The sequence below is a fragment of the Strongylocentrotus purpuratus genome, unplaced genomic scaffold (assembly GCF_000002235.5).
Source record: "Strongylocentrotus purpuratus isolate Spur 01 unplaced genomic scaffold, Spur_5.0 spur5_scaffold_9, whole genome shotgun sequence".
NCBI lineage: Eukaryota > Metazoa > Echinodermata > Echinoidea > Camarodonta > Strongylocentrotidae > Strongylocentrotus > Strongylocentrotus purpuratus.
In genome coordinates, this window is record NW_022145615.1 from 26,845,267 (window position 1) to 26,865,392 (window position 20,126).

The following is a 20,126-nucleotide window of genomic DNA, read 5'->3' on the forward strand; positions in this document are numbered from 1 at the left end:
AATGCTACCTGGCAGTGCAGACGTAATTTGCTTTACATTAGATATTAATGGAATCCCCTTGCACCCTCTGAATTAGATTTGAAAGTCTAATCAATGTGCAGCTAGTCATACACCGAGCAGTGACTCAGTATAGTACCGGCGGAGTGAATAATTAGTTAACATTCACTGTGTGTAATTTCACTCCGCCATGTTCTTTTGCAGTGTTTTCGTTGCTTATTAAAACCCATTCAGTGTGGCATGTGTTTTTAAAGGTAAAGACCAGTATTGGAAACGCCCCAATTTAAAAAAATGAAATGGAAGCTCTCATTGATTACCAATCATGTGAAAGAATATGTTTTGACTAATACATGATGATAAAAAATTTGCCGGGAAACCGCCTACTAATTCATATATTTGGTAAATTTGTTTCTCTCATGGTCTGTGAGAGATATAGGGTAGTCCCATATACATCTTTCTGTGTATAGTGCTTGTAACTTTACGAAGAATGGGCCAAATTTCTTATCATTTTGATGATTCCAGAACCTTGCAGATGCTAGATGCTAGATGATCAACCTTTTCTGATCGATTCCACAACGTTTCTTTCACAATGCAATCGCATGACCATTACTGGTCTTTACCTTTAACATCCTTCAGGCTCTCAACAGATGATATTAACTTAAATAGTTGAGTTGAAATGAAAAATCTCTTTTCTCATTAAAGTTATATTCAAGTTTGTTGACCATCACCAAGCTACTATGAATATCATTGAATTATCTGACTTTTCAAAGGAAAATATGTTGATATATTTTGTACAAATAAACTCAATGGTGCATTAATGTATGTAACAAGACCAAAAAAGGAGGGGGAAAACCCCACTAAATATGAATTATGATTTATATTCAATCATATAAGAAAAGTGTTCAAGCAGGCCTTAAAATCTAGTATTGGAATAGTGAAGTTGAGATAAGAAATAGAAATAAAGCATGCATTATCATGATTGTAGGGAAAATTTGGTATGTCTAGATATTCATCAGTGGGAATCTAATTCAATAAATATAATAAACTAAAATCAAAGACAAGATAAAGGTATCCATCATGTACTCTGATGATACCCGTATGATCTTAACAACTTAAGGAGAATTGTTTACCTTGATTGTTTTTTGCCCTGCAGTCCTGGTACTTTATACTAACAGCAAATCAGTATATAATCAGGAAGATTTTATGCGCATAAATGTCCATTTCTTGCCAAGTTGGTTTGTAGTTGCATGTAGATCAATGCAAGTCCTACACCACTGTGCCATTTTGTTTTTGATCATTAGGAGGCTTTGAGTAAGCCTTCTTGAATAATTCATTCTGTAAGAGGCTATTCTACATTTCCACACAGCATGAACTGCTGGAATCAGCACCAGATGTACATAGAAAAGATAAAATCCTTGATTTCCATATATATACATGTTATATGGTCACAACCTGTATTGAATTGAATTAAATTGGTTTGTTTTATTGAGAAATCACATCAAACAAGCAGCTCGCAGGCTGAAAATGTTCAATTTACAAACAAGTTAAAAATATAGAGAGATATAAACATATACAAAACTAAAATACATATTGTAAGTCATTGTAAGATGTATTCATCATATATTAAATTAATTTGATTTTCTCGGCAAACACAGAATTGTAAGCAAGCAAGACCTTGAAAATGACAGTGTGCATTTAACGCACTATATTACCCTTTCATTGCTTAGGAACACATCTAGCTTTTAATTGTGATGAAACGATGACTGCTGGCAATTTATTAATGACTCATGTAAATGTAAATTATCATTGTCACTTGGGCAGAAGGTAAAGCATGTTGAGGTTTTTTGTTGAATTTATGAATGGCACATATGCATGAAAAGTCATCAGACATTGATATCTGGCATATTACTTTTTGATTTGAGATAGATGGGTCGTGTGTTAAGAAGAGAAGATGATGAACCTGTGAAAAAAAGGTGTGGGATCTGAAAGTAGATGGCATAAGAGGGTAAAAGGAAGACCAAAGATTTCATGGATCTTGCAAGTAATTGGTCAATATACAGTGAAAAAAAACACGTCATTTATGTTTGAAAATGACAGCAGCATACAGTGTTGAATCACCATAAATGTACATTCATTGGATAAGAAACTAATCAATGTGGGGAAATTGTTTTGGATCATGTGTCATATAACCTTTAGATTTCTTTGATGAGTGAATCAGACAATATGATAGAACAGCTGACAAATAGTGGCATTATAAACATGAAATTGGATATACATCCAATGCTTGGCGTACAAATTATATGTGAAATCTTTGCAAGTAATTGGTCAACTTACAGTGAAAAAAAACCCTGATTTATGTTTGAAAATGACAGCAGCAAACAGTGTCAAATCACCATGAATGTACTTTCATTTGATTTCTAGAGGAGTATAAGGCACTAAACTTAATGAGGAGAAATTGTGTTGGATCATGTGTCATATAACCTTTAGATTCATGTCAATTTGTAATGAGTGAATCAGACAATATGATAGAACAGCCCACACATAGTGGCATATTAACAGGAAATTGGATGTAAAACCAATGCTTGGCAGTTAGCATACAAATAATGTGAAATCTTGCAAGTAATTGGTCAACTTACAGCGAAAAAAAACCTGATTCATGTTTGAAAATGACAGCAGCAAACGGCATAAAGGCACTATTTACTTGGATGCAAATAGAGACTCCAATTCCTGCTGTAAATTTTAATATGGAAGGATGTTGATTATCATTAAAAGTGATCCCAAAGTCTGTATCAGATCATCTGGTAAATGAAATGAAAAACATGTAAATGACTTATATACATGTATATCATCGACAAGCTTATAAGCCGTAGATTACAATAATATCATTTATCTGCTATTTTAGCGTCTGTCAGAGGAGAAACGGCTCTCTGAAAACTTGAAATCTAAAGCTTTGAAAATTGTAAGTTGTCTATCTATACACTAGCTAACAACTTGATGACATCATTTTATGTGGAGTATGCATATTCACAATGACTTTGCTCATCGCCTCAGCTATATAGGCGAGCCGATCAGATCCACATGTAATGTCTTCACCGTAACTGCAGCAAATTGACCCCTGTTGACCCGTAGAGGGGTGTGGAGAATAGGCTTTAATTGCTTTTGTGCAATACTGAAGGGGAATATAGTTTTTATTCTTTATATTTGTATTGTATGTTTATTCAGCTTTCCGTTGATAGTTATATTTTCATCGGATAGGGTTTTTAAGAGAACGGGATCATAGTGTGTAAAGCAGAGGAGAGAGGGAATTTTGCAAAAGGATGATTATGAAATTATGATCTGGGACGCCGTGACTCCCTCTCCTCCTTTCTCTACATATATTCCATATTGAATTCTTGTCTTATTCGTAGATCCTCCCTGATTCTCCATAACTAAGTCCATCTTGGGTGACCAGATGTTAACATATTCAGCTCATGTTCCTGGCTTGTAGTTGGGGGGCATGCTGTGCATTTAATGACGTTCTAATTGCACACCCATTTCATGCGCCTGCACTGGAATCAAGACAATTAGCATTTAAAATGGGGACGAGGGCTGAACTCTGATTGCTGGTGATTTGTAGATGAGGGAGGGGAAGATGGCGGCTCCTTAAAGCCGAGGCGAGAAGTCTGGTAAACAGAACGTCGAGGTGATGTTTGACAGTGTAAACAGCACGGGTCTGCCCAATTTTTTAAAGTCTTATCATTTTTCATAGTCAAGGGGATTGGGGCTGATGAGGGAAGCTGGAAAGTCTGTCTAGATTCTAAGAGCGGAAGCACCTTCTGCCTCGGGATATTTATGGTCGGCATGTGAGTTATCGAAAAACACCTTTGTAAAAATATGAGTGAAGAACAATTGAATCATTACAGGCTGGGGTAATAAAGCTTCATAACACGGATCCACAATGATTTATCTTGATGGTCGTGTGTTTACTTTTTTTTATGAGTACCTTAGATGAAAAATTTGTATAGTGGATCAAATGATCTGAAAAAGAATAATAGTTTTCCTTAAGTGCGAAGCAGATATGAACAAAGATATAAGGAGAGAGAGAGAGAGAGAGAGAGAGAGAGAGAGAGAGAGAGAAGTATGGATGAATAGAGAGAGTGGAATAGAAAAACATAGGAGTAGGTAAAAGGAAATCAAGTGATGAGAATGATAGAAAGGGAGGGATGGAGTGAAAGGGGAAGAACGGGGAACAGAGATGAAGAAGGAGAGAGAGATAGAGAGAGGTAGGGAGGGAGAGAGACATATATATATATAAAAAGGTAAAGACAGAGAGAGAGATAGACAGACACACTCAGAGAAAGAGAGATACACAGAGAGAGCGAGAGAGAGACAGACAGACAGAGAGGGGGAGAGAGAGAGAGTTTGTAAGATGCAGGAGACAGCTAGGTGAGTGTCAATGCATCATTGACAAGTAATTTCACACCTTGATGAAAGTGTGAAGACCCTCTGAATATGTAGGCTCAAGGTGAGAACTCCTCTACCCCTCAAGCTGGCTTTATCAAGAGAAGGGAGGTTAGAAATATTAGAGGTGATATTTCTATTTGTCTTTCGCGTATGATTGATTGGAATCGAACAATGCATATTTATCTTCCTGTCAAACCATTGCAGTTCCAGCATATTTCACCACATATTATTTTTTTCCATTTTGGAAATGATTATCAGAAATTCCTTTGCCCAATATTCATTGATTGGATCCTACTTATCTAGTGGTTCCAAGTTTTATCTTTCAATATTTGCCACTTTCTTTTTGTAGAAATCGTGATCAGGTTTGGCTTAAGTTTTTTTAAAAATATATTTTGGTGTGAAAGCTAAAATTGCCCTTAAATTATTCATGAATAATTTAGTGATAAATTTAATTCCATTAAAGGTAAAGACCAGTATTGGAAATGCCCCAATTTCAAAAAATGAAATGGAAGCTCTCATTACCAATCATGTGAAAGAATATGTTTTGACTTATACATGATGATAACAAATTTGCTGGGAAACCGCCTACTAATTCGTATATTTGGTAAATTTGTTTCTCTCATGGTCTGTGAGAGATATAGGGTAGTCCCATATACATCTTTCTGTGTATAGTGCTTGTAACTTTACGAAGAATGGGCCAAATTTCTTACAATTTTGATGATTCCAGAACCTTGCAGATGCTAGATGCTAGATGATCAACCTTTTATGATTGATTCCACAACGTTTCTTTCACAATGCAATCGCATGACCATAACTGGTCTTTAGCTTTAATTGTTCAGAGCCAGAAGGAAATTAACTCTATGTTATACATTTAAAATATGAGTGAATGCCTTTTGGGCTCAAAAAGGACGATATATGATTAATATAATTCATTATGAATATCAGAAATACATTATTGAAAATTTGTTAGTTTTCTGTTAACTCAACAGTTCAACAATACTTGTATCTTGAGTAATCAATTTTATTCATGTTATAAATGTAAATTACCTTGGATATATATGTCTTAATTTGTTGCAAATGAAAGTCAATAAAATCCCAGTGGAGGGAAAAATAGGGGGAAAATTATGAATAGAGGGCAATAGTATGACAAATTCAAGTTTTGTTTGAAGGATGTATGCATTTATGTCACATATTTGTAGCGTAGCAATAATAATTGCCTTCTGAATTTGACTTTTTATAATTTCTATGGCATTATTATAATGTAATACATTGTACATGGATGCTGTGCTCTACATGCACGCGTTAATAGAATGGTGTTGGGAGTTGTACGGGTAGGGTTGTGTCAATGTGCTTTGTATGTTGAAGAATCTGTGCAGAGAAATTAAATGTCATATGTTGGCCCACGTCTTCTATTGGATTTTTGTTTTGATCCATCAGTCTGATTTTGCAGAGGTCTAGTGTTTCCTGGAGTGACCTGATTTCAAGCCCTAGAATGGTTTTGAAGTAAAATGGTGTGTCTTTCTTCATTTTCAAAGGAGATGTGGCACGTCTTCGTTTTTTGGAGAAGACACCTTGGTCAATATGATCTAGAATGCACATTTATGAGGAACATCTCTGGGTCTCACCTATTAAAGACTAATCATAATGTATTCAATGCCTATAGTATACAGAACTCATATTTCTTGCCTCAATTTATATATTTTTTTCAATTTTAAGGGGGGGGGGAGAGGAAATTAGAATCTAACCATGGACAAATTCTGGTTTAAATAAAGGGTTTTAAATAATTTTGAGAATTAATTATTTGATTAATGATTAAAATAATAGGAGATATAAGCATGAAATGTTTACAAATAAACCTAAATTTAAAAAAAAAAAATTACAATACATATGAAATATTACACCAATGTGAACAGAGAAAGTTAATCATCAAAAGTAATTTTGAATAACTGTGACTTAAGACAAGTTTTGAATTGATTGACAGTCTGACAGTTTTTGACATGTAAAGGTAGTTTGTTCCAAAGTTCAGCAGAAGCTTTGCAAAAAGAGCGATGACCATAAGAAAGAGTTGACACAGAAATAGACACAAGGTTTAATTGTGAAGATGACCGTAGATTGTGTGAGGGTTTGTATTCCTGGATTTGTTCTTGCAGATAAATTGGTGCCAATTCATGAATACATTTATAAGGTATCTATTGATGTTTGAGAATGATGAGAGCTACCTTGGGCTCATCAGCTGCTGCTGTACGTCATTCACCGTCTCCTTGCATGTACATGTAGATGGGCTCCTTGTCAAGATCACTAGGCCTGTTTTCATCAGCTCAAGTTTGCCAAATAACCCGCTATTTTCAGACTCTGGATATTATCCTGAAGCTCAAAATTGCGGCTTCACCAGACTGATATGCTCATCACAAACTAGCTCAGATGGGCGCAAACTAGACCACTATTTCTTAAATAGTGGAATATTTTGGTAACAAGACCAAGATTTCTCAGATATTTTTTCGACCAAATATCCTGCTTAAATTGCAACTGGGGCTGATGAGGACGCAATTTTACTGGTTATTTTGGGATCGGGATAGTGGGTTATTTGGCAAATTCGAGCTGATGAGGACAGGTCTACTGTTGCCTAGAAATTGATTCCTCTCTATGGCTTTCTACCATTTCTCACAAGGCAAGTGGCAAAATGTATGCAGCATGTTTTGTAATTCACACCGAAATATGTTTTGACATGTAGGAATGGGCATGTTTGACCTTTGATTAAGGATCATCACCATCAGGCCCATTTACATGAGCAAAAACATTGTCTTTAGAAAACTATAAAGAAACGATTAGAGGAGCTCGTTTTTTTTTTGTAGGAGTGCACAATTGTGTACTGCCTACTGTTTGTAGGTTCTTCTGGTGGAGTTGGGTCATGAACAGTATGTGCTGCTCATACTATGAGAGCTCAGCCTAGCTGTACATTATTTGTATGATAGGATGTTTATGTGCTTTGTCCACAATAGTTCTTGTATGAAACATTGCCCAAACATTTCTTTTACCGCATGTTTTGCTCTAAGATGTCTTGATGTATGATGTTTGAGTCTGAAAAAAGTTCTATATTCTCAGGGATTCTGATTTTTAGTGTTGATATGAATGTATGCATTGACCCCCTGCTTAATTTGGAAATTTTGGAGTTTCCATATTTAATATCTTTAAGACTGTGCACTAAAATCCTGTTAGTAGCCCTAGTCTAAAGCTAATTTGATCAAAAATCATCTAGTTATGGATTTATTGCACAAGCATATAGATTTTCCCATCTGAACAGGGTGTGAATTTGGGATACCATACAATATTGTTCAGTGTCATCTCAGATGTCACTCAGGGCTGTGTGGATATGAAATTACTCAGCAGAGTAAATCATTAATTAGCCAGGAAGGTGCAGACTTCAACCTTTATATCTAGCGATTGGTTAGAACTGTCACTTTTTCTTCCCTACTGGGGCATTCATTTGTGTCGCATTTTATTGATCTATGTATAATTACTTTTAGTGCATTTCTATGTATGGTAACAATCCAAGTTATTATATTCATGCTGTAATGTATGTATGATGTTTATTTCATGAAAATGTCATACTTCTGGTATTTAAAAGAACTGTTTAATATTCTAAAGTGAAAATGAAAGAATATGAATATTGCTTGAATCTTAATGTGATACAAACAAATTAGAAATTCTAATAAGAATACCTGCTTAGTATATTGAAAGAGAAGTTGATCTCTGTCATCTTTCTGTTGTAAATCTCAAGCAGACATGATTGTAATTTTTTTTTATCAGCAAATTTCCTCTTTTGATGATATGTCACTTGGGTTTGATTTTAAATCTCGGCTTCAAGAATGTTAAAGAGTACCATTAGTTTAACGGTACGTGAAATGATACATCGAGGGTTCAGTGACAAAAGAAGAACTCCATATTTTGCCAAAATGAGTATTTGATATCAAAATGTTCAGAAAATGTGGGCTTTTCAGGAAACACAAAGACTAACTCCACCCAACATCCATTGAAGTCAATGGCTAGTGAAACATAGACTTAACTCCTTAAGGCCCAAGTGCTCAGTGACACATGAACCACTTTTTCTCAAAATGGCCAAAATGGAGTTAAGTCTTTGTGTCATTGACCGCTCGATGTGTTCATCAGATATCTAGTAAATTTTTCCATTTTGTAATGATTGTTTTTTTCTTACTTTGTTTTGTACAGGTGTGCTGTCTCCATGATGGCACGGAGGGAGCAGTCTCAATTTGATGATGCTATGGAGGATGCAGAGAGTGACATGCTGAACCCAAAGAGCCTTTCCTCATCAGATCCCCTGGATCCAACTCCATACATCCATCGCAACGGCCACCTGTCATCCGGGAGAGAGATGGAAGAGCAGCATGACGGCACCAACGGAGAGCTTCCAGAGTCGGATACAGCCGAAGAGGAGGTCCAGGAGGAGAGGACAGAGGATGAATGGAACGGCCACCATGAGAATGCGGATGATGCAAGGATGGAGCCGAAGCAACCGCTGTCACCTGAGGAGGATGGGCAGGATGAGTATGGGGATACCTTCTTTATCGATCAAGATGAAACCGGTATGCAGGGGATTGGGTTCGGGTCAACATATCAGTACTCTGAAGGAGACGATGGCACAAGGGAAGGAACCGAGGACAGCGGACAGGGACAGATCAGGGATGACCTGACTGAAAGTGATAAGGACAAAGATTACCTTGATGATGTGACCCAGGAGAACAGGGGTGTGGTGTATGACCGCGATGACCAGTACGAAGACAGCGGTGTGGTGGACGATAATGGCATGATGGACGGTGAAGGGGGCATGCAGGGGTACGAAGCGGAAGAAGATCACGCAGAAGGTGAAGATAGGTTTGAGGAGGTGGACATCAGGTATGGTTATATGGACGGGGGCTACATGGAAAGACAGTCCTATTCGGAAAAACGCCAATATGTGGAAGATAATCCTGCTTACAATGGGAGTGAACAGGACTATGAAGCGGATCAAGAATTTAGGGAAAAGGGTGCAGCTTTTCAAGAGTACACCGAGTCCGACTTGCCAGATCATATTCCTGCTTCAGGTAATAAGTCCAATGAAGAATCAAAAGAAGATGGGAAGTTTGAAGACGAGGAAGAAAATAAGGAACATGTTGATCAGTACAGTGATTCTGAAAATTTGAGAATCGGTGAACATTCCCCAATGACGGGTGATTATGTGATTGTTGACAGGGATACTCTTGCTCCTGAAGAGAACTCAAGATATGCAGCCAGTGATTCTGCAGAGGCCGATCAAGAAGACCAACTGCTTGTCCAGCAGGAAGACTTTGAATATAGGAACACAAGTTCAGGTGATAAGAAATCTGAGATTTTGTCACTGGATATTTTACAGGACAGATTGAGGAACCAAAGGGACGAGGCAAAACCTCATCCATTTAGGTTAGATGATCTAGGGGAGTCTAGGGATGCTTTGAGGGCAGAACCAGGTAGTCAGGAAAGGATGGAAACTGGTCTTGAGAAAATGATACAGGGACAGGTACAGCCTAGAAGAAGTCCACAGCCACCTAGTAGTCCTGTCAGAGACACCAAGGAATCTCGCAATAAAGTCCCACGTAGACCTGCTCCAGGTGCCGCACAAAGCGTTCAGAGGAACCCTGCAGTAATGTCTAGCAGTAAGGTTATCCATCAACAAAGTCCAAGGGACATTGCTCCAGTGCCTCATCATAAGACCCCATCACCGGGCAGGCAAGAAATTGAAAATGAAAGAGATAATACAGGCAAAGGTGAATTCACATCTCAGAGAAGCTCTAGACCAATGGCAAAAGCACCCAGGGAAGGAGGAGGCATGCAGGAGAGCAGAATAAAGACAGAGGGTTCCAGAAGGTTGGCTGGTGGTGAGAGGCAGAGGACTATGCCTCTCCCAGGAGGAGCCCAACCAGTATCAGTACTTAAAACACGACTAAGGGAAGAATTAAGAGAAATGTATGAAATTGAAAAGAATCTAGCTTCCACTTCGATACAGCCAGAAATGAACAGAACTCATAATAGTAATCCAAAGAGATTGGGCGGAGGAGTGGAGAGTCCGAGAGATGGCTCGTTGTCCAACAGACATAATGCAGAATATGCCTCTGTCTCATCATTAAGCTCAGCTGGACCTCCAAATCAGACCAGCCCAACGCACAGAATGAAGTACAGTCAAGAATCTCTTCCAAGCAGGGAAATGTCCAGAAGTCCCAGTTCTTCTCCTGAAAAGATGAGATCTGCTAGACCTGGCCAAAGAGAACAACCCAGGAATAACTCAAACGCTAACCATCTCGACCTTGATGCAGTGGTGAGGAGGTCTCGACCAAACTCCAGACAACATGACCCTAGTAAGAGGTACTCCTATGAAATTGAAGAGAAATCAGATACTACATCGGGAGAAGTTGTGTTTGACGATATCGCAGAGTGTGGAGCCTACCTAGAGGAGAAAGATGCTAAACCAAGTCCAATCAAGATTAAGAACAGGCAAGGAAAGAGCCCCTCGGGTGATGTAGATGAATTTAGTAGTAGTAGCAGAGGAAGAAGGAGCAGCTATGAACTTGCAAATCGTAGCTCCAGTGAAGATGAGGAGAATGAAGCAGAAGTGAATCAGAAGACCGATAACAAAGAAGAGCTAGGGACCCAAGGAGGAAACCTCCTGGGTGGGATTGGACCAAGAGGACCAGGCATGAATAGCAGTCTCCTCTCCCAGCTTGCTGAGAGGGAGCTGGCAAACCTGAGGAACTCCTACAAGAAACCTCAGGAAGAGCCACAAGAGCTGCCTCAGGAATCCCAGTCTGTAACATCAGACACCTCTAGTACGACATCTTCCACTCCTCACGAAGGCCAACCACCCCTTCCAAAACTCAGCCCCTTGGAATACGATGCCGTAGGTTTCCGTTTGGCGGGGCATGCTGGTATTGGTGAGAGTACCCTCAACTTGAGTGCTGCCCAACCCCAACAGTTACATCCAGAGGCAGACCAGTTCTCAGATGCAGAAGAAGATGGAAGCGAGCCTGTGTACCAACAAAGACCCAACACTACCATCACACCCAGTCATTCCTTCGAGCAAGATTACTCCTCACCAATGTACAGGAAGAGACCTCTTGAGGACTACTACCAGAATACTTCTCCTGTGTCACCTCAGCAGTATAGCCAGCAGCCTGATGCCACTCCCACGGAACAAGTAGACGTTGATGCTGCCATGAAAGAGCTGCATAGCGCCCTCAACAGCAGCAAATCAAAGCTGATGAAGACGCCATCATTCTACACTCCTGAGGAGATACCGGTGTGGATTAGGCAACCGGATGCTGCTAGGAGACATGAAGAAGATCAGAAGAAATCAAGAGTCCTCGAAGACAGGAGAAGACGGTAAGATTTGAAATCTTGAAATTATAACTACAGTGAAACCTGTCTATAAAGACCACCCAAGGGAGACAAGAAAAGGGGCCTTTATAGACAGGTGGTCTTTATGTACAGGTTCCTTTAGTTCATGTTTCAATGAGAAACCATTTCCAAGGGAAACAAAAAATGTGCTTCTTGTAGACAGGTGGTTGCTAAAGCAGGTGTGACTGTATATGTATTGTTGATGAAGTGATAACCAATTACAACAGTTCTATAGGAATGCTGCATGTAATATGCATCATTTCCTATTATACTTCATTAAAAACTGTCCATTCTAGGGGATCATGTAAGATATACTGAATCTAATATATTTAGTCTACTGAAATGTAAACCAAATACCAGGCACTGATCCTGTGCTTTGGAATTGAACATGTATCCAGAGCTGCCAACCATTCCGTTTTTGCCGGAATTACTCCGTTTTTTCTTCATAAAATATGGTTTTTCATAATTTTTACAATTTTTTTTTTTTTAAATTTAAAAAAAAAAATTTAAATATTTTTTTTTACTTACCACACGTCAAACAACTGTCCTAAAATGGAAAATAGAAAACTAATTTTAAAACATACTTGAAGAGAAAAATATTCTCAAAAAGAATGAAATGCCGATAATACCAAAATAACCAAAACAAAAAAACCTGCTTGTATGGAAAAAACAGCATGAGGAATGAACATTTCTGCATTGGAAGTGTCCCGCGTGTGGTTGTAAGTTTCGTTTTTATGAATTCCTTTTTTGTGCCATCATGATTCCTTTTTTTGGTCACACAAGGTTGGCAGCTCTGTGTATCTGTATTCTTATTAGGTTAGATATCCTCAATTTTTTTCTGTTATTATACATATTCTGTTCAATACAGAAGTGTAAATTTGTGAGGTTCTGTGAACAATGAACTTTTTTTGTTTTTTGTTACTCGTGCTAAAGACAATTTACAGGAAATTCTGAAGTGCAATTATTAGTGGGTATTTTTGTTGTTGCTTGATTCCCCCTGTATTGGACTGTAGGAATGAGGAGATGCGTCGCAGCCATGTCCAGCAGCGCCAGGAGTACATGAAGCGACGAGACCCACAGTGCTACGTAAGGAACGAGGACGATGAGGAAGGAGAAGACGAAGACAAAGGACTCATGTCGGAGCCGGAGCAGAAAATGGGGGCGCCAGACTTCACAAACAGGCCGCAGCCCAAGGAGCCAGAGACCATGCGGGTGAGTGACCACAAACAAATAAACACGTACTCTGTATCCAGAAAGCCAGTCTAGTGGCGAGCAGCTTTTGCAAAATTGATTTTTTATTTTTTTTATTTCATTGATTTTGTTCTCTAAACTTTAGCATATCTTGACCTCTAGCGAAACTCATCAAAGTTACAAGTAATAAAATGGGATTCTGTTGTGTAATGGTTATCCGATATTTGCATTTGACAACAGTTGTTCCAGCTTGTTGTGTCAAAACTACAGGGTTAGTGTTAGGGTTGCTATTGGAATTTAGATTAGGGTTAGGGTTAAGTATAGGGTTGGGTTCAGGGTTGAAGTTGGGATTTCAATTAGTGTAGGAAATTATTGCAGGGCAACTGTTGGGAGGAGCATGTGTCGTACAACCAGTCATACCCAAACAAAGTCCAGGTGTTACAGGAACATGTGACATGTGCAACTTGAAATTAATCTCAACTCCTAGCTGTCCCTTATTAAGGTAAACAGTTGCGATTGATTTGAATCGATCGCCACTCTTTACAATACAGGGAACCGTTTTTATAGGAATATATTATGTGGGTAGTCATATTCATATCCTCTGATTCATTGTTCATCACCAGTGCAGAGTGCTAAATATTCTTCCCATTTGATCACTGCTGTACAATGTATTAACCAGAAACTTTTGTGATACAAACCTCACAATAATTTTATAAACAGCTTTTTTACGCCGCAAGAAACTTCTGTGAATTGCAAGAATCCAAATCTCTTGAAGGCATGAATCTTTCAAGGCTTATTGCATTTAAAATCTCTGGTTTACAGTCATCTGAGGGGCATTTACATCTTATTTTATTGTTCTCTTATTGTTCTGATTACATATTACATATTATACTGCATTTGAAAATGTCATGAGAGGTGTTCTAATGTTTTACAGCTTAGAAGAAACGTCCTTAATAACTCCCAGATATTTGGTACATGTAGGTTCTTTGTTGTATGCAGCTATTCTTTTTCATCCTGCTTGCCTTTCATTTATATTTTAAAAAAATTAAAAAAATGAGTTCTAGCGTTTTCCTTGTCATATGTGAACAACCCACAGGCCACCATTTTTTGGGACACTATCTGACTATTATGACATTGCCACCTTCTGTGAATTTAACATGTGTTTGGCTTTCACGATCGGGGAGCTCTTAATATAAAATTCATGGAATCCTGACCTTGAGCCTGCAGGATATGAAACCTATCTCTGTATAATTTCCTCGCATGTACATTGAATCATACACAAAGCTGAAATGCCAACTTTTCATATGATATGAATAATTGATTAGGCAATGATTCTAAAAGCATTTGTTTTGCAATGATATAATTTCAAGGGTATTTTGTTTCTAGATTCACGTGAGAGTTTGCATAGCCATTTGGTATTGTTAGACAGGAGTGCATCAACATGAGCTATATTTCATCATGTGATCCATTATCTGTTGATACTGTGTTATATTTTATTCGCAATGAAAAGGATCAATAAAGCATGGAATTAAAAAATATGATATTAATTTGTCTCAACGTCCATGTTGGAGAGGGGGGGGGGGGCTGGGGAATCACCCCCCCCCCACCAGCTGTGAGGTGGGCAAAACAACCTGTTTCCTTTTCAAAAGATTCTTGCAAAATGTTCCTCTCTAAAAGAAATTAAAATGGCATCTAATATCCAGTCATTTGGTACAGCTTATAATGATTTTTTTCTGACAAAGCGCAGGGGGGGGGGGTAGGGGGAGTGGCCCTGCATGAGCCGTGAGGTATCCAAAAACCTAGCTTCTATATGATGGAAAAGTGGAAACATGTTTCTATACAAAAAAAAATTAATGCTGATGTCTTTCCATCATTGCATATCCAGACATTTTATATTTCTGATTTCTCTTTTGATACATAAGCACCATTTCATATATCTTATCCTTATGTATATGATTATGTATGATCAGTTGACCATTATGAAACTGAACTGTTTAATGCCAAAATGTCAGGTCGATATGAATTGCAAGTCATTTCCTAACACGTCATCCTCAGATTATCTTGAGTTGACGTATGAACAGAAGTGGGGAATTGTAGGTGTTGTCAGAACGGATATTTATAATCTCTACTTTGACTATCTTTTCTATTTGTCTTTCCTTCTCAAAGGCTCCTGATTTGCCTCCCACGACGGGAAAAATAAGAGAAGGTAAGAGACGGATTCTTAATAATTCCAATATTACTCCCACGATGCTTCTATTATCAACATGAAAAATATGAACTTTACTGTTTATTGTGTCTGAAAAGCACCCTATTTGAGCATTCAATAATTCATTTTGTAATTCAGTTTGCTTTGATAATCCTCTGAATTTTCTAATTGACATGCATGTATTTGTGCGCTCTATTTTAGTTCCGCTGACTTTTAATATCTTTCTCCAAGAAAATGATATAGATTGAATATTATTTCATTATTGCTGTGTAGCATTTTCATCAACAAAAGAAACAAAAGATTCAATGTTTGTTTGTATTCACATTTGACATGAACAGACAGAATAATGTCAATTTTACATGCTATTTCCTTGTCGATTCGAATTTGTGAACATTGTCCAAGATATATTAGTTACATGTAAAGCCTGTATAGTGTCTTTCAATAGGTCTGTACTAGATATGTTCCTGAAAAATGTTAAAAATTTGAAGAAGGAAATAATTTGCATTAATTTTGTTTACATGTGTGAGAGAAATTATTTTTGTTTTGGTCAGATTTTGGTCACTTAAATCATGTCATTAGTGGCAATTCCTGAACTTTAAACCTACTTTACAGTTTGCATCACCTATTTATACATTTTAGGGATTTGAACCCAAAAAAGAATTTTGAATCACTGGAAGAAGACAAAAATGTCTATCTATCTATCTATGTCAGGACGCAGTAGCACATCAGCCACCCTCAATTTTGCACGACTTAAAAATTAAAATCATAAATTCTTGGCCTAATTAAATGAAATTTCACAAATGTCATGACTGATTGAATGAAGAATCGTGGGAATATGATTCAACAAACTGGACATGTCAAATCGTATTTCAACATTACCTTAATCTGCATTTTAGGAATGCATTTAAAACAACTGATTAAATGTGAAATAACAGTATTTGTCTTCATGCCAATTAAACAAATGCTAGTGTTGCAGTGCTTGTGTGAGTGAGTAGCCCCTCTGAATAGCACTGCATCTTGCATTTCAATAGTCACACTCTCTCTGGACCCAGCCTTTAGTGAATCCCCAACCTTTCCCCTTTTCAACAAATCCCCAACCCCATTCCCTCTTAAAAATAATGCAACTGTAAACATATTCACACATAGAAAGATGCATGTACATATATACACTAAAACTATCAATACTTCCGGTATGTCGGGAATATCACGTGAAGCATGAATGGGACAAGATTTATCATAATGTAACAAGTTAAATTTAACAATAAAATATAATTTCATGTTGATCTATTACTGTTAGAGATAATTGATTTGTGGAATTGAATTTTTTTTAAAATGATTTAATTCATAACTTTATGTCTAATTATTTTTAATATATTCATGTTTCCAAATTACCAAATGAGGCTGCAGTCACTGACAGTATGGTATCCTCAAAACATAATGACAATCAGTGTAAGGTTTTGGCCACTAGAGGGAGCTATGACATTACCACTGACAACCATCTACCAGTATGCACAGAGTTCGGCCAATTTGGTATTATTTGGTCACAACTTGGCAAATTTCTTTTGTTGTGTGCTTGCCACATGAAGCAATGTTTGCCATATTGTGCCCAACTCGAATCACATTGGCCCAACTCTGTATATAGTTGCCTTTGACCATGTGAATCATACATTACACCCAACACTTCATAATTACCAGTATCAATTTAATCGCAAAGGTTGAACACGGTTGAACACATGATACTGCATGACTAACCTTTGACATTTTGTCTGCAGTGATTGTTTGCATGTTTTGTATATCATTGCTCATTTTCAATTCCTTTTCCAAACATGTTCTCATATTAATCAAGTTTTGTTACACAAGTCGCAACATCATTCTTTGTAAGTAGTTTAAATAGCCTACATAGATGAAAGAATTTACATCCACTGAACAGCTGGAAAAAATGGAATATATGATATGATGCTGTACATCATTAAGGAAAAATAAATAATGTTATACAACAAATTTTGATAAAACAATAATTCTGTACAAAGTAAATAAAATAAAACAAGATGTAATTTATCCAATTCTATATGTACATGTACACATGTATATGTCGACAACTGAAATCTTCTACAATTTTAATCATTGTCATTCGTTCACTTGTAAAAATGATCCTCCCTTTCCCACTTCAATTTTTTATTAATTTCAAACAAATGGTGTAATGCTCCATCTTAATAGATTATTCGAATTTCTATTTAGTTTAAATCCCAACGTTTGAGTGTAAATTACTTTCAGAATGCTTGACTGTCAGTCTTAGCTGAATGCACAATGCACACTTTAACCATGAATTTTAATACTCCAAATGTTTTTATACATCTGAATTCAACTTGATCTTTCTTATAACGTTTCCTGACATTTTTGAAAGTTTGCCCGCCAGCCCAGAAGTATGAATGGTGCACCGCCCTGGCCGGGGCTAGAGAAACTTTCCCTTTTCCATCCATATTATCCCCCTCTGAAGGTACAGTGAATTGCACCACTTCAGTTCTTTCTTACCTGTATATATCTCTATATCTTTTACTTTTTACACCCTCGCTAAGTATCACTGAATAACTAAATCACATTGGCATGACTCCTGTACCATTCTTGTTTATTTTTCAGAAAGAAAAACATAGCTATTCTTAGCCGATATATGTAGTACACCATTGAACATTTTTTGGGTAGAATTGCCTCTCATGGCATGGAAAAGGTTAAGAACTGTTTTCTTTGATTTGGAAGTCTTGTATCCAACAATTTTTGGATTGAATGTATGTGTGCAAACCCAGGGAATTTTTTTTCTCAAAGTGCAATTATGTTTTGTAATCTTTATATGATTGATAACTTGCAGAAACTCTGTGTAAACATGAGATAATAGTTTGGCAGACCCATCGTGTTATGACAAGATTAATTGCCCATATATTTTACCGATGTCAAAATGAGGATCATTTCATGAACGATAAACATAGGTTTCCTTTTTTACAAATGTAGCTGTATATAAGCACATTATTTCTTTCCCTCTCTCATATTAATGTTTCCAGAAGTTACCGGTATGTATTTTTTTGTAAGGTGTAAAATCTGTCTTTTTAGCTCTTGCTTTAGAGATGTCTGTCCTGGATAAGTGTTTTTTATTTTTTATTTATTTTTTATTTTGTTTATTACTATTATTTAATTTAAATGCTTTTGCATATACGATGTATTCATAGGATTGATGTATTAGTCAATTTGTCAAATATACAGAGAGTTGTGTCAATGTGATTTGGTTTTTTTCATATTACAACACCTTTTTACACATTTCTTTTACACAGCTGTCACAACACAATATATTCCAGTCCTACTCTCTACACTTCAACTTTCAATGCCAGAATGGCATTATCCGTTCACTTTAGTTTCTTGTCCATTTTAAAGAAGAATTTTAAAGTGTAAGACCATTGTTATTTTATCCCGGCACATTGATAATACTTCTTTCATGTACATGTATTGTCTCCAATCAATTTGATGATTATGTCACAAATCTACACCAAAAGTGTTTTTAAAGTACCTCTGTATTTTCTTTCCTCTTTGTTAGTATCCCTTAAGTTTAGGTGAATTTGTTCAAAATTTAATAAAGTATACTTGAAAGGGAATTATTACTTTATTGATTGGATTAGGAATTTCTTCATATATCATATCAAAAATTCCAGTGCTGTTTTACCCAAGACACTCACAAAAATTGAAAAAAAATATAACTCCAACCACCTACCTAAACCTCAATATGTCAAACAGTTGTGTATGTTATGCTGCCCTCTTCAGTTCTGTACAATGTTAGCATTACTCTCTACACGCAATCTTTCTGCACTCACACTTGGTTTATCACTCTACATCATATACAATATTACACATTTTAATGAGATGTGATTTAAAAGATTATATGTAATGCTATACACCTGCAGCAAGAAACAAAACAAGCTCACATTTTCATTTTAGGTTTTGTTAAGTTCAAATGCAGATTGATAAAAATCTTGTATTTATTACATGTGTAGATGCAATCCAAAAAATATGAAGTAAAGAAGAGTCATTGGTTTATGATAGGAACATTAGGTCACAAACTGAAAGTACATGTAGCATTTTATATGTTTATATGTATACATGCAATGTTAAAAAGATATTTCACTATCCACTAAAGTATACTGATGTGAAGTAACACTTTTGTATTTATTTTCTTTACTTTTATCATGGAGAAATTATGATTTTTTTTTCCTCATTGTCGTTCTTCAGTCTTGGTTCATACATGTAGGTCACTTTTACTTGGTGTATGAGAGTGAATGTGAAGTAGCTGCATGCATGCATGCACGAGTACCCAAACCCTCCCCTTTCATTTCCAACTCTTTAGTGACCAACTTATGACGTGATTCCGAAAAGTAATGGCTTTAGAACCCCCCAGTATAAATCATACATAGACTTTGGAACTGTGATTGAATTTGAAGCACCATAAAAAGCACTACCGTTAGACCTGCACGCTACACTCTACACAAACTCCTACCTGCAAATGTCACCCTGAAAGAAATATGATAGAGTAAATAATGGTTTGTTACACGTTACACGTACACAGATGCAGAGATTAATTCCGTGCCAGCTGTTCAGTTTCACACAGCGCTTTTTTAGTATACATCCATCCACAGCTAATAATAATAAGCTGTAGCAGCAGCGAGGAAGAGAAAAGAAATACAGGGCCATAGACACCATATGATGTATGCTGTCCTGTATAGAAACAATACCACACGCTGCTGGCACCTGATAACAATGAAATTGAAATTAAATCTGTCTTGTGTGCTATTCGTCCGTCCATCTGTGCAATACATGTTGACATCACATT

The 20,126-nt window shown here is 36.9% G+C and overlaps 1 protein-coding gene across 1 annotated transcript; it reads left to right on the plus strand.

The window, feature by feature from the left end:
- Window positions 1-8,643: 8,643 nt before the first annotated feature.
- Window positions 8,644-15,923, plus strand: LOC115920585. The gene is made up of 3 exons (XM_030976629.1): window positions 8,644-11,847; window positions 12,876-13,074; window positions 15,220-15,923. The coding sequence occupies exons 1-3, from the start codon at window positions 8,681-8,683 to the stop codon at window positions 15,319-15,321; spliced, it is 3,468 nt and encodes a 1,155-aa protein (XP_030832489.1). The 5' UTR covers window positions 8,644-8,680; the 3' UTR covers window positions 15,322-15,923.
- The last annotated feature ends 4,203 nt before the right edge of the window (window positions 15,924-20,126 follow it).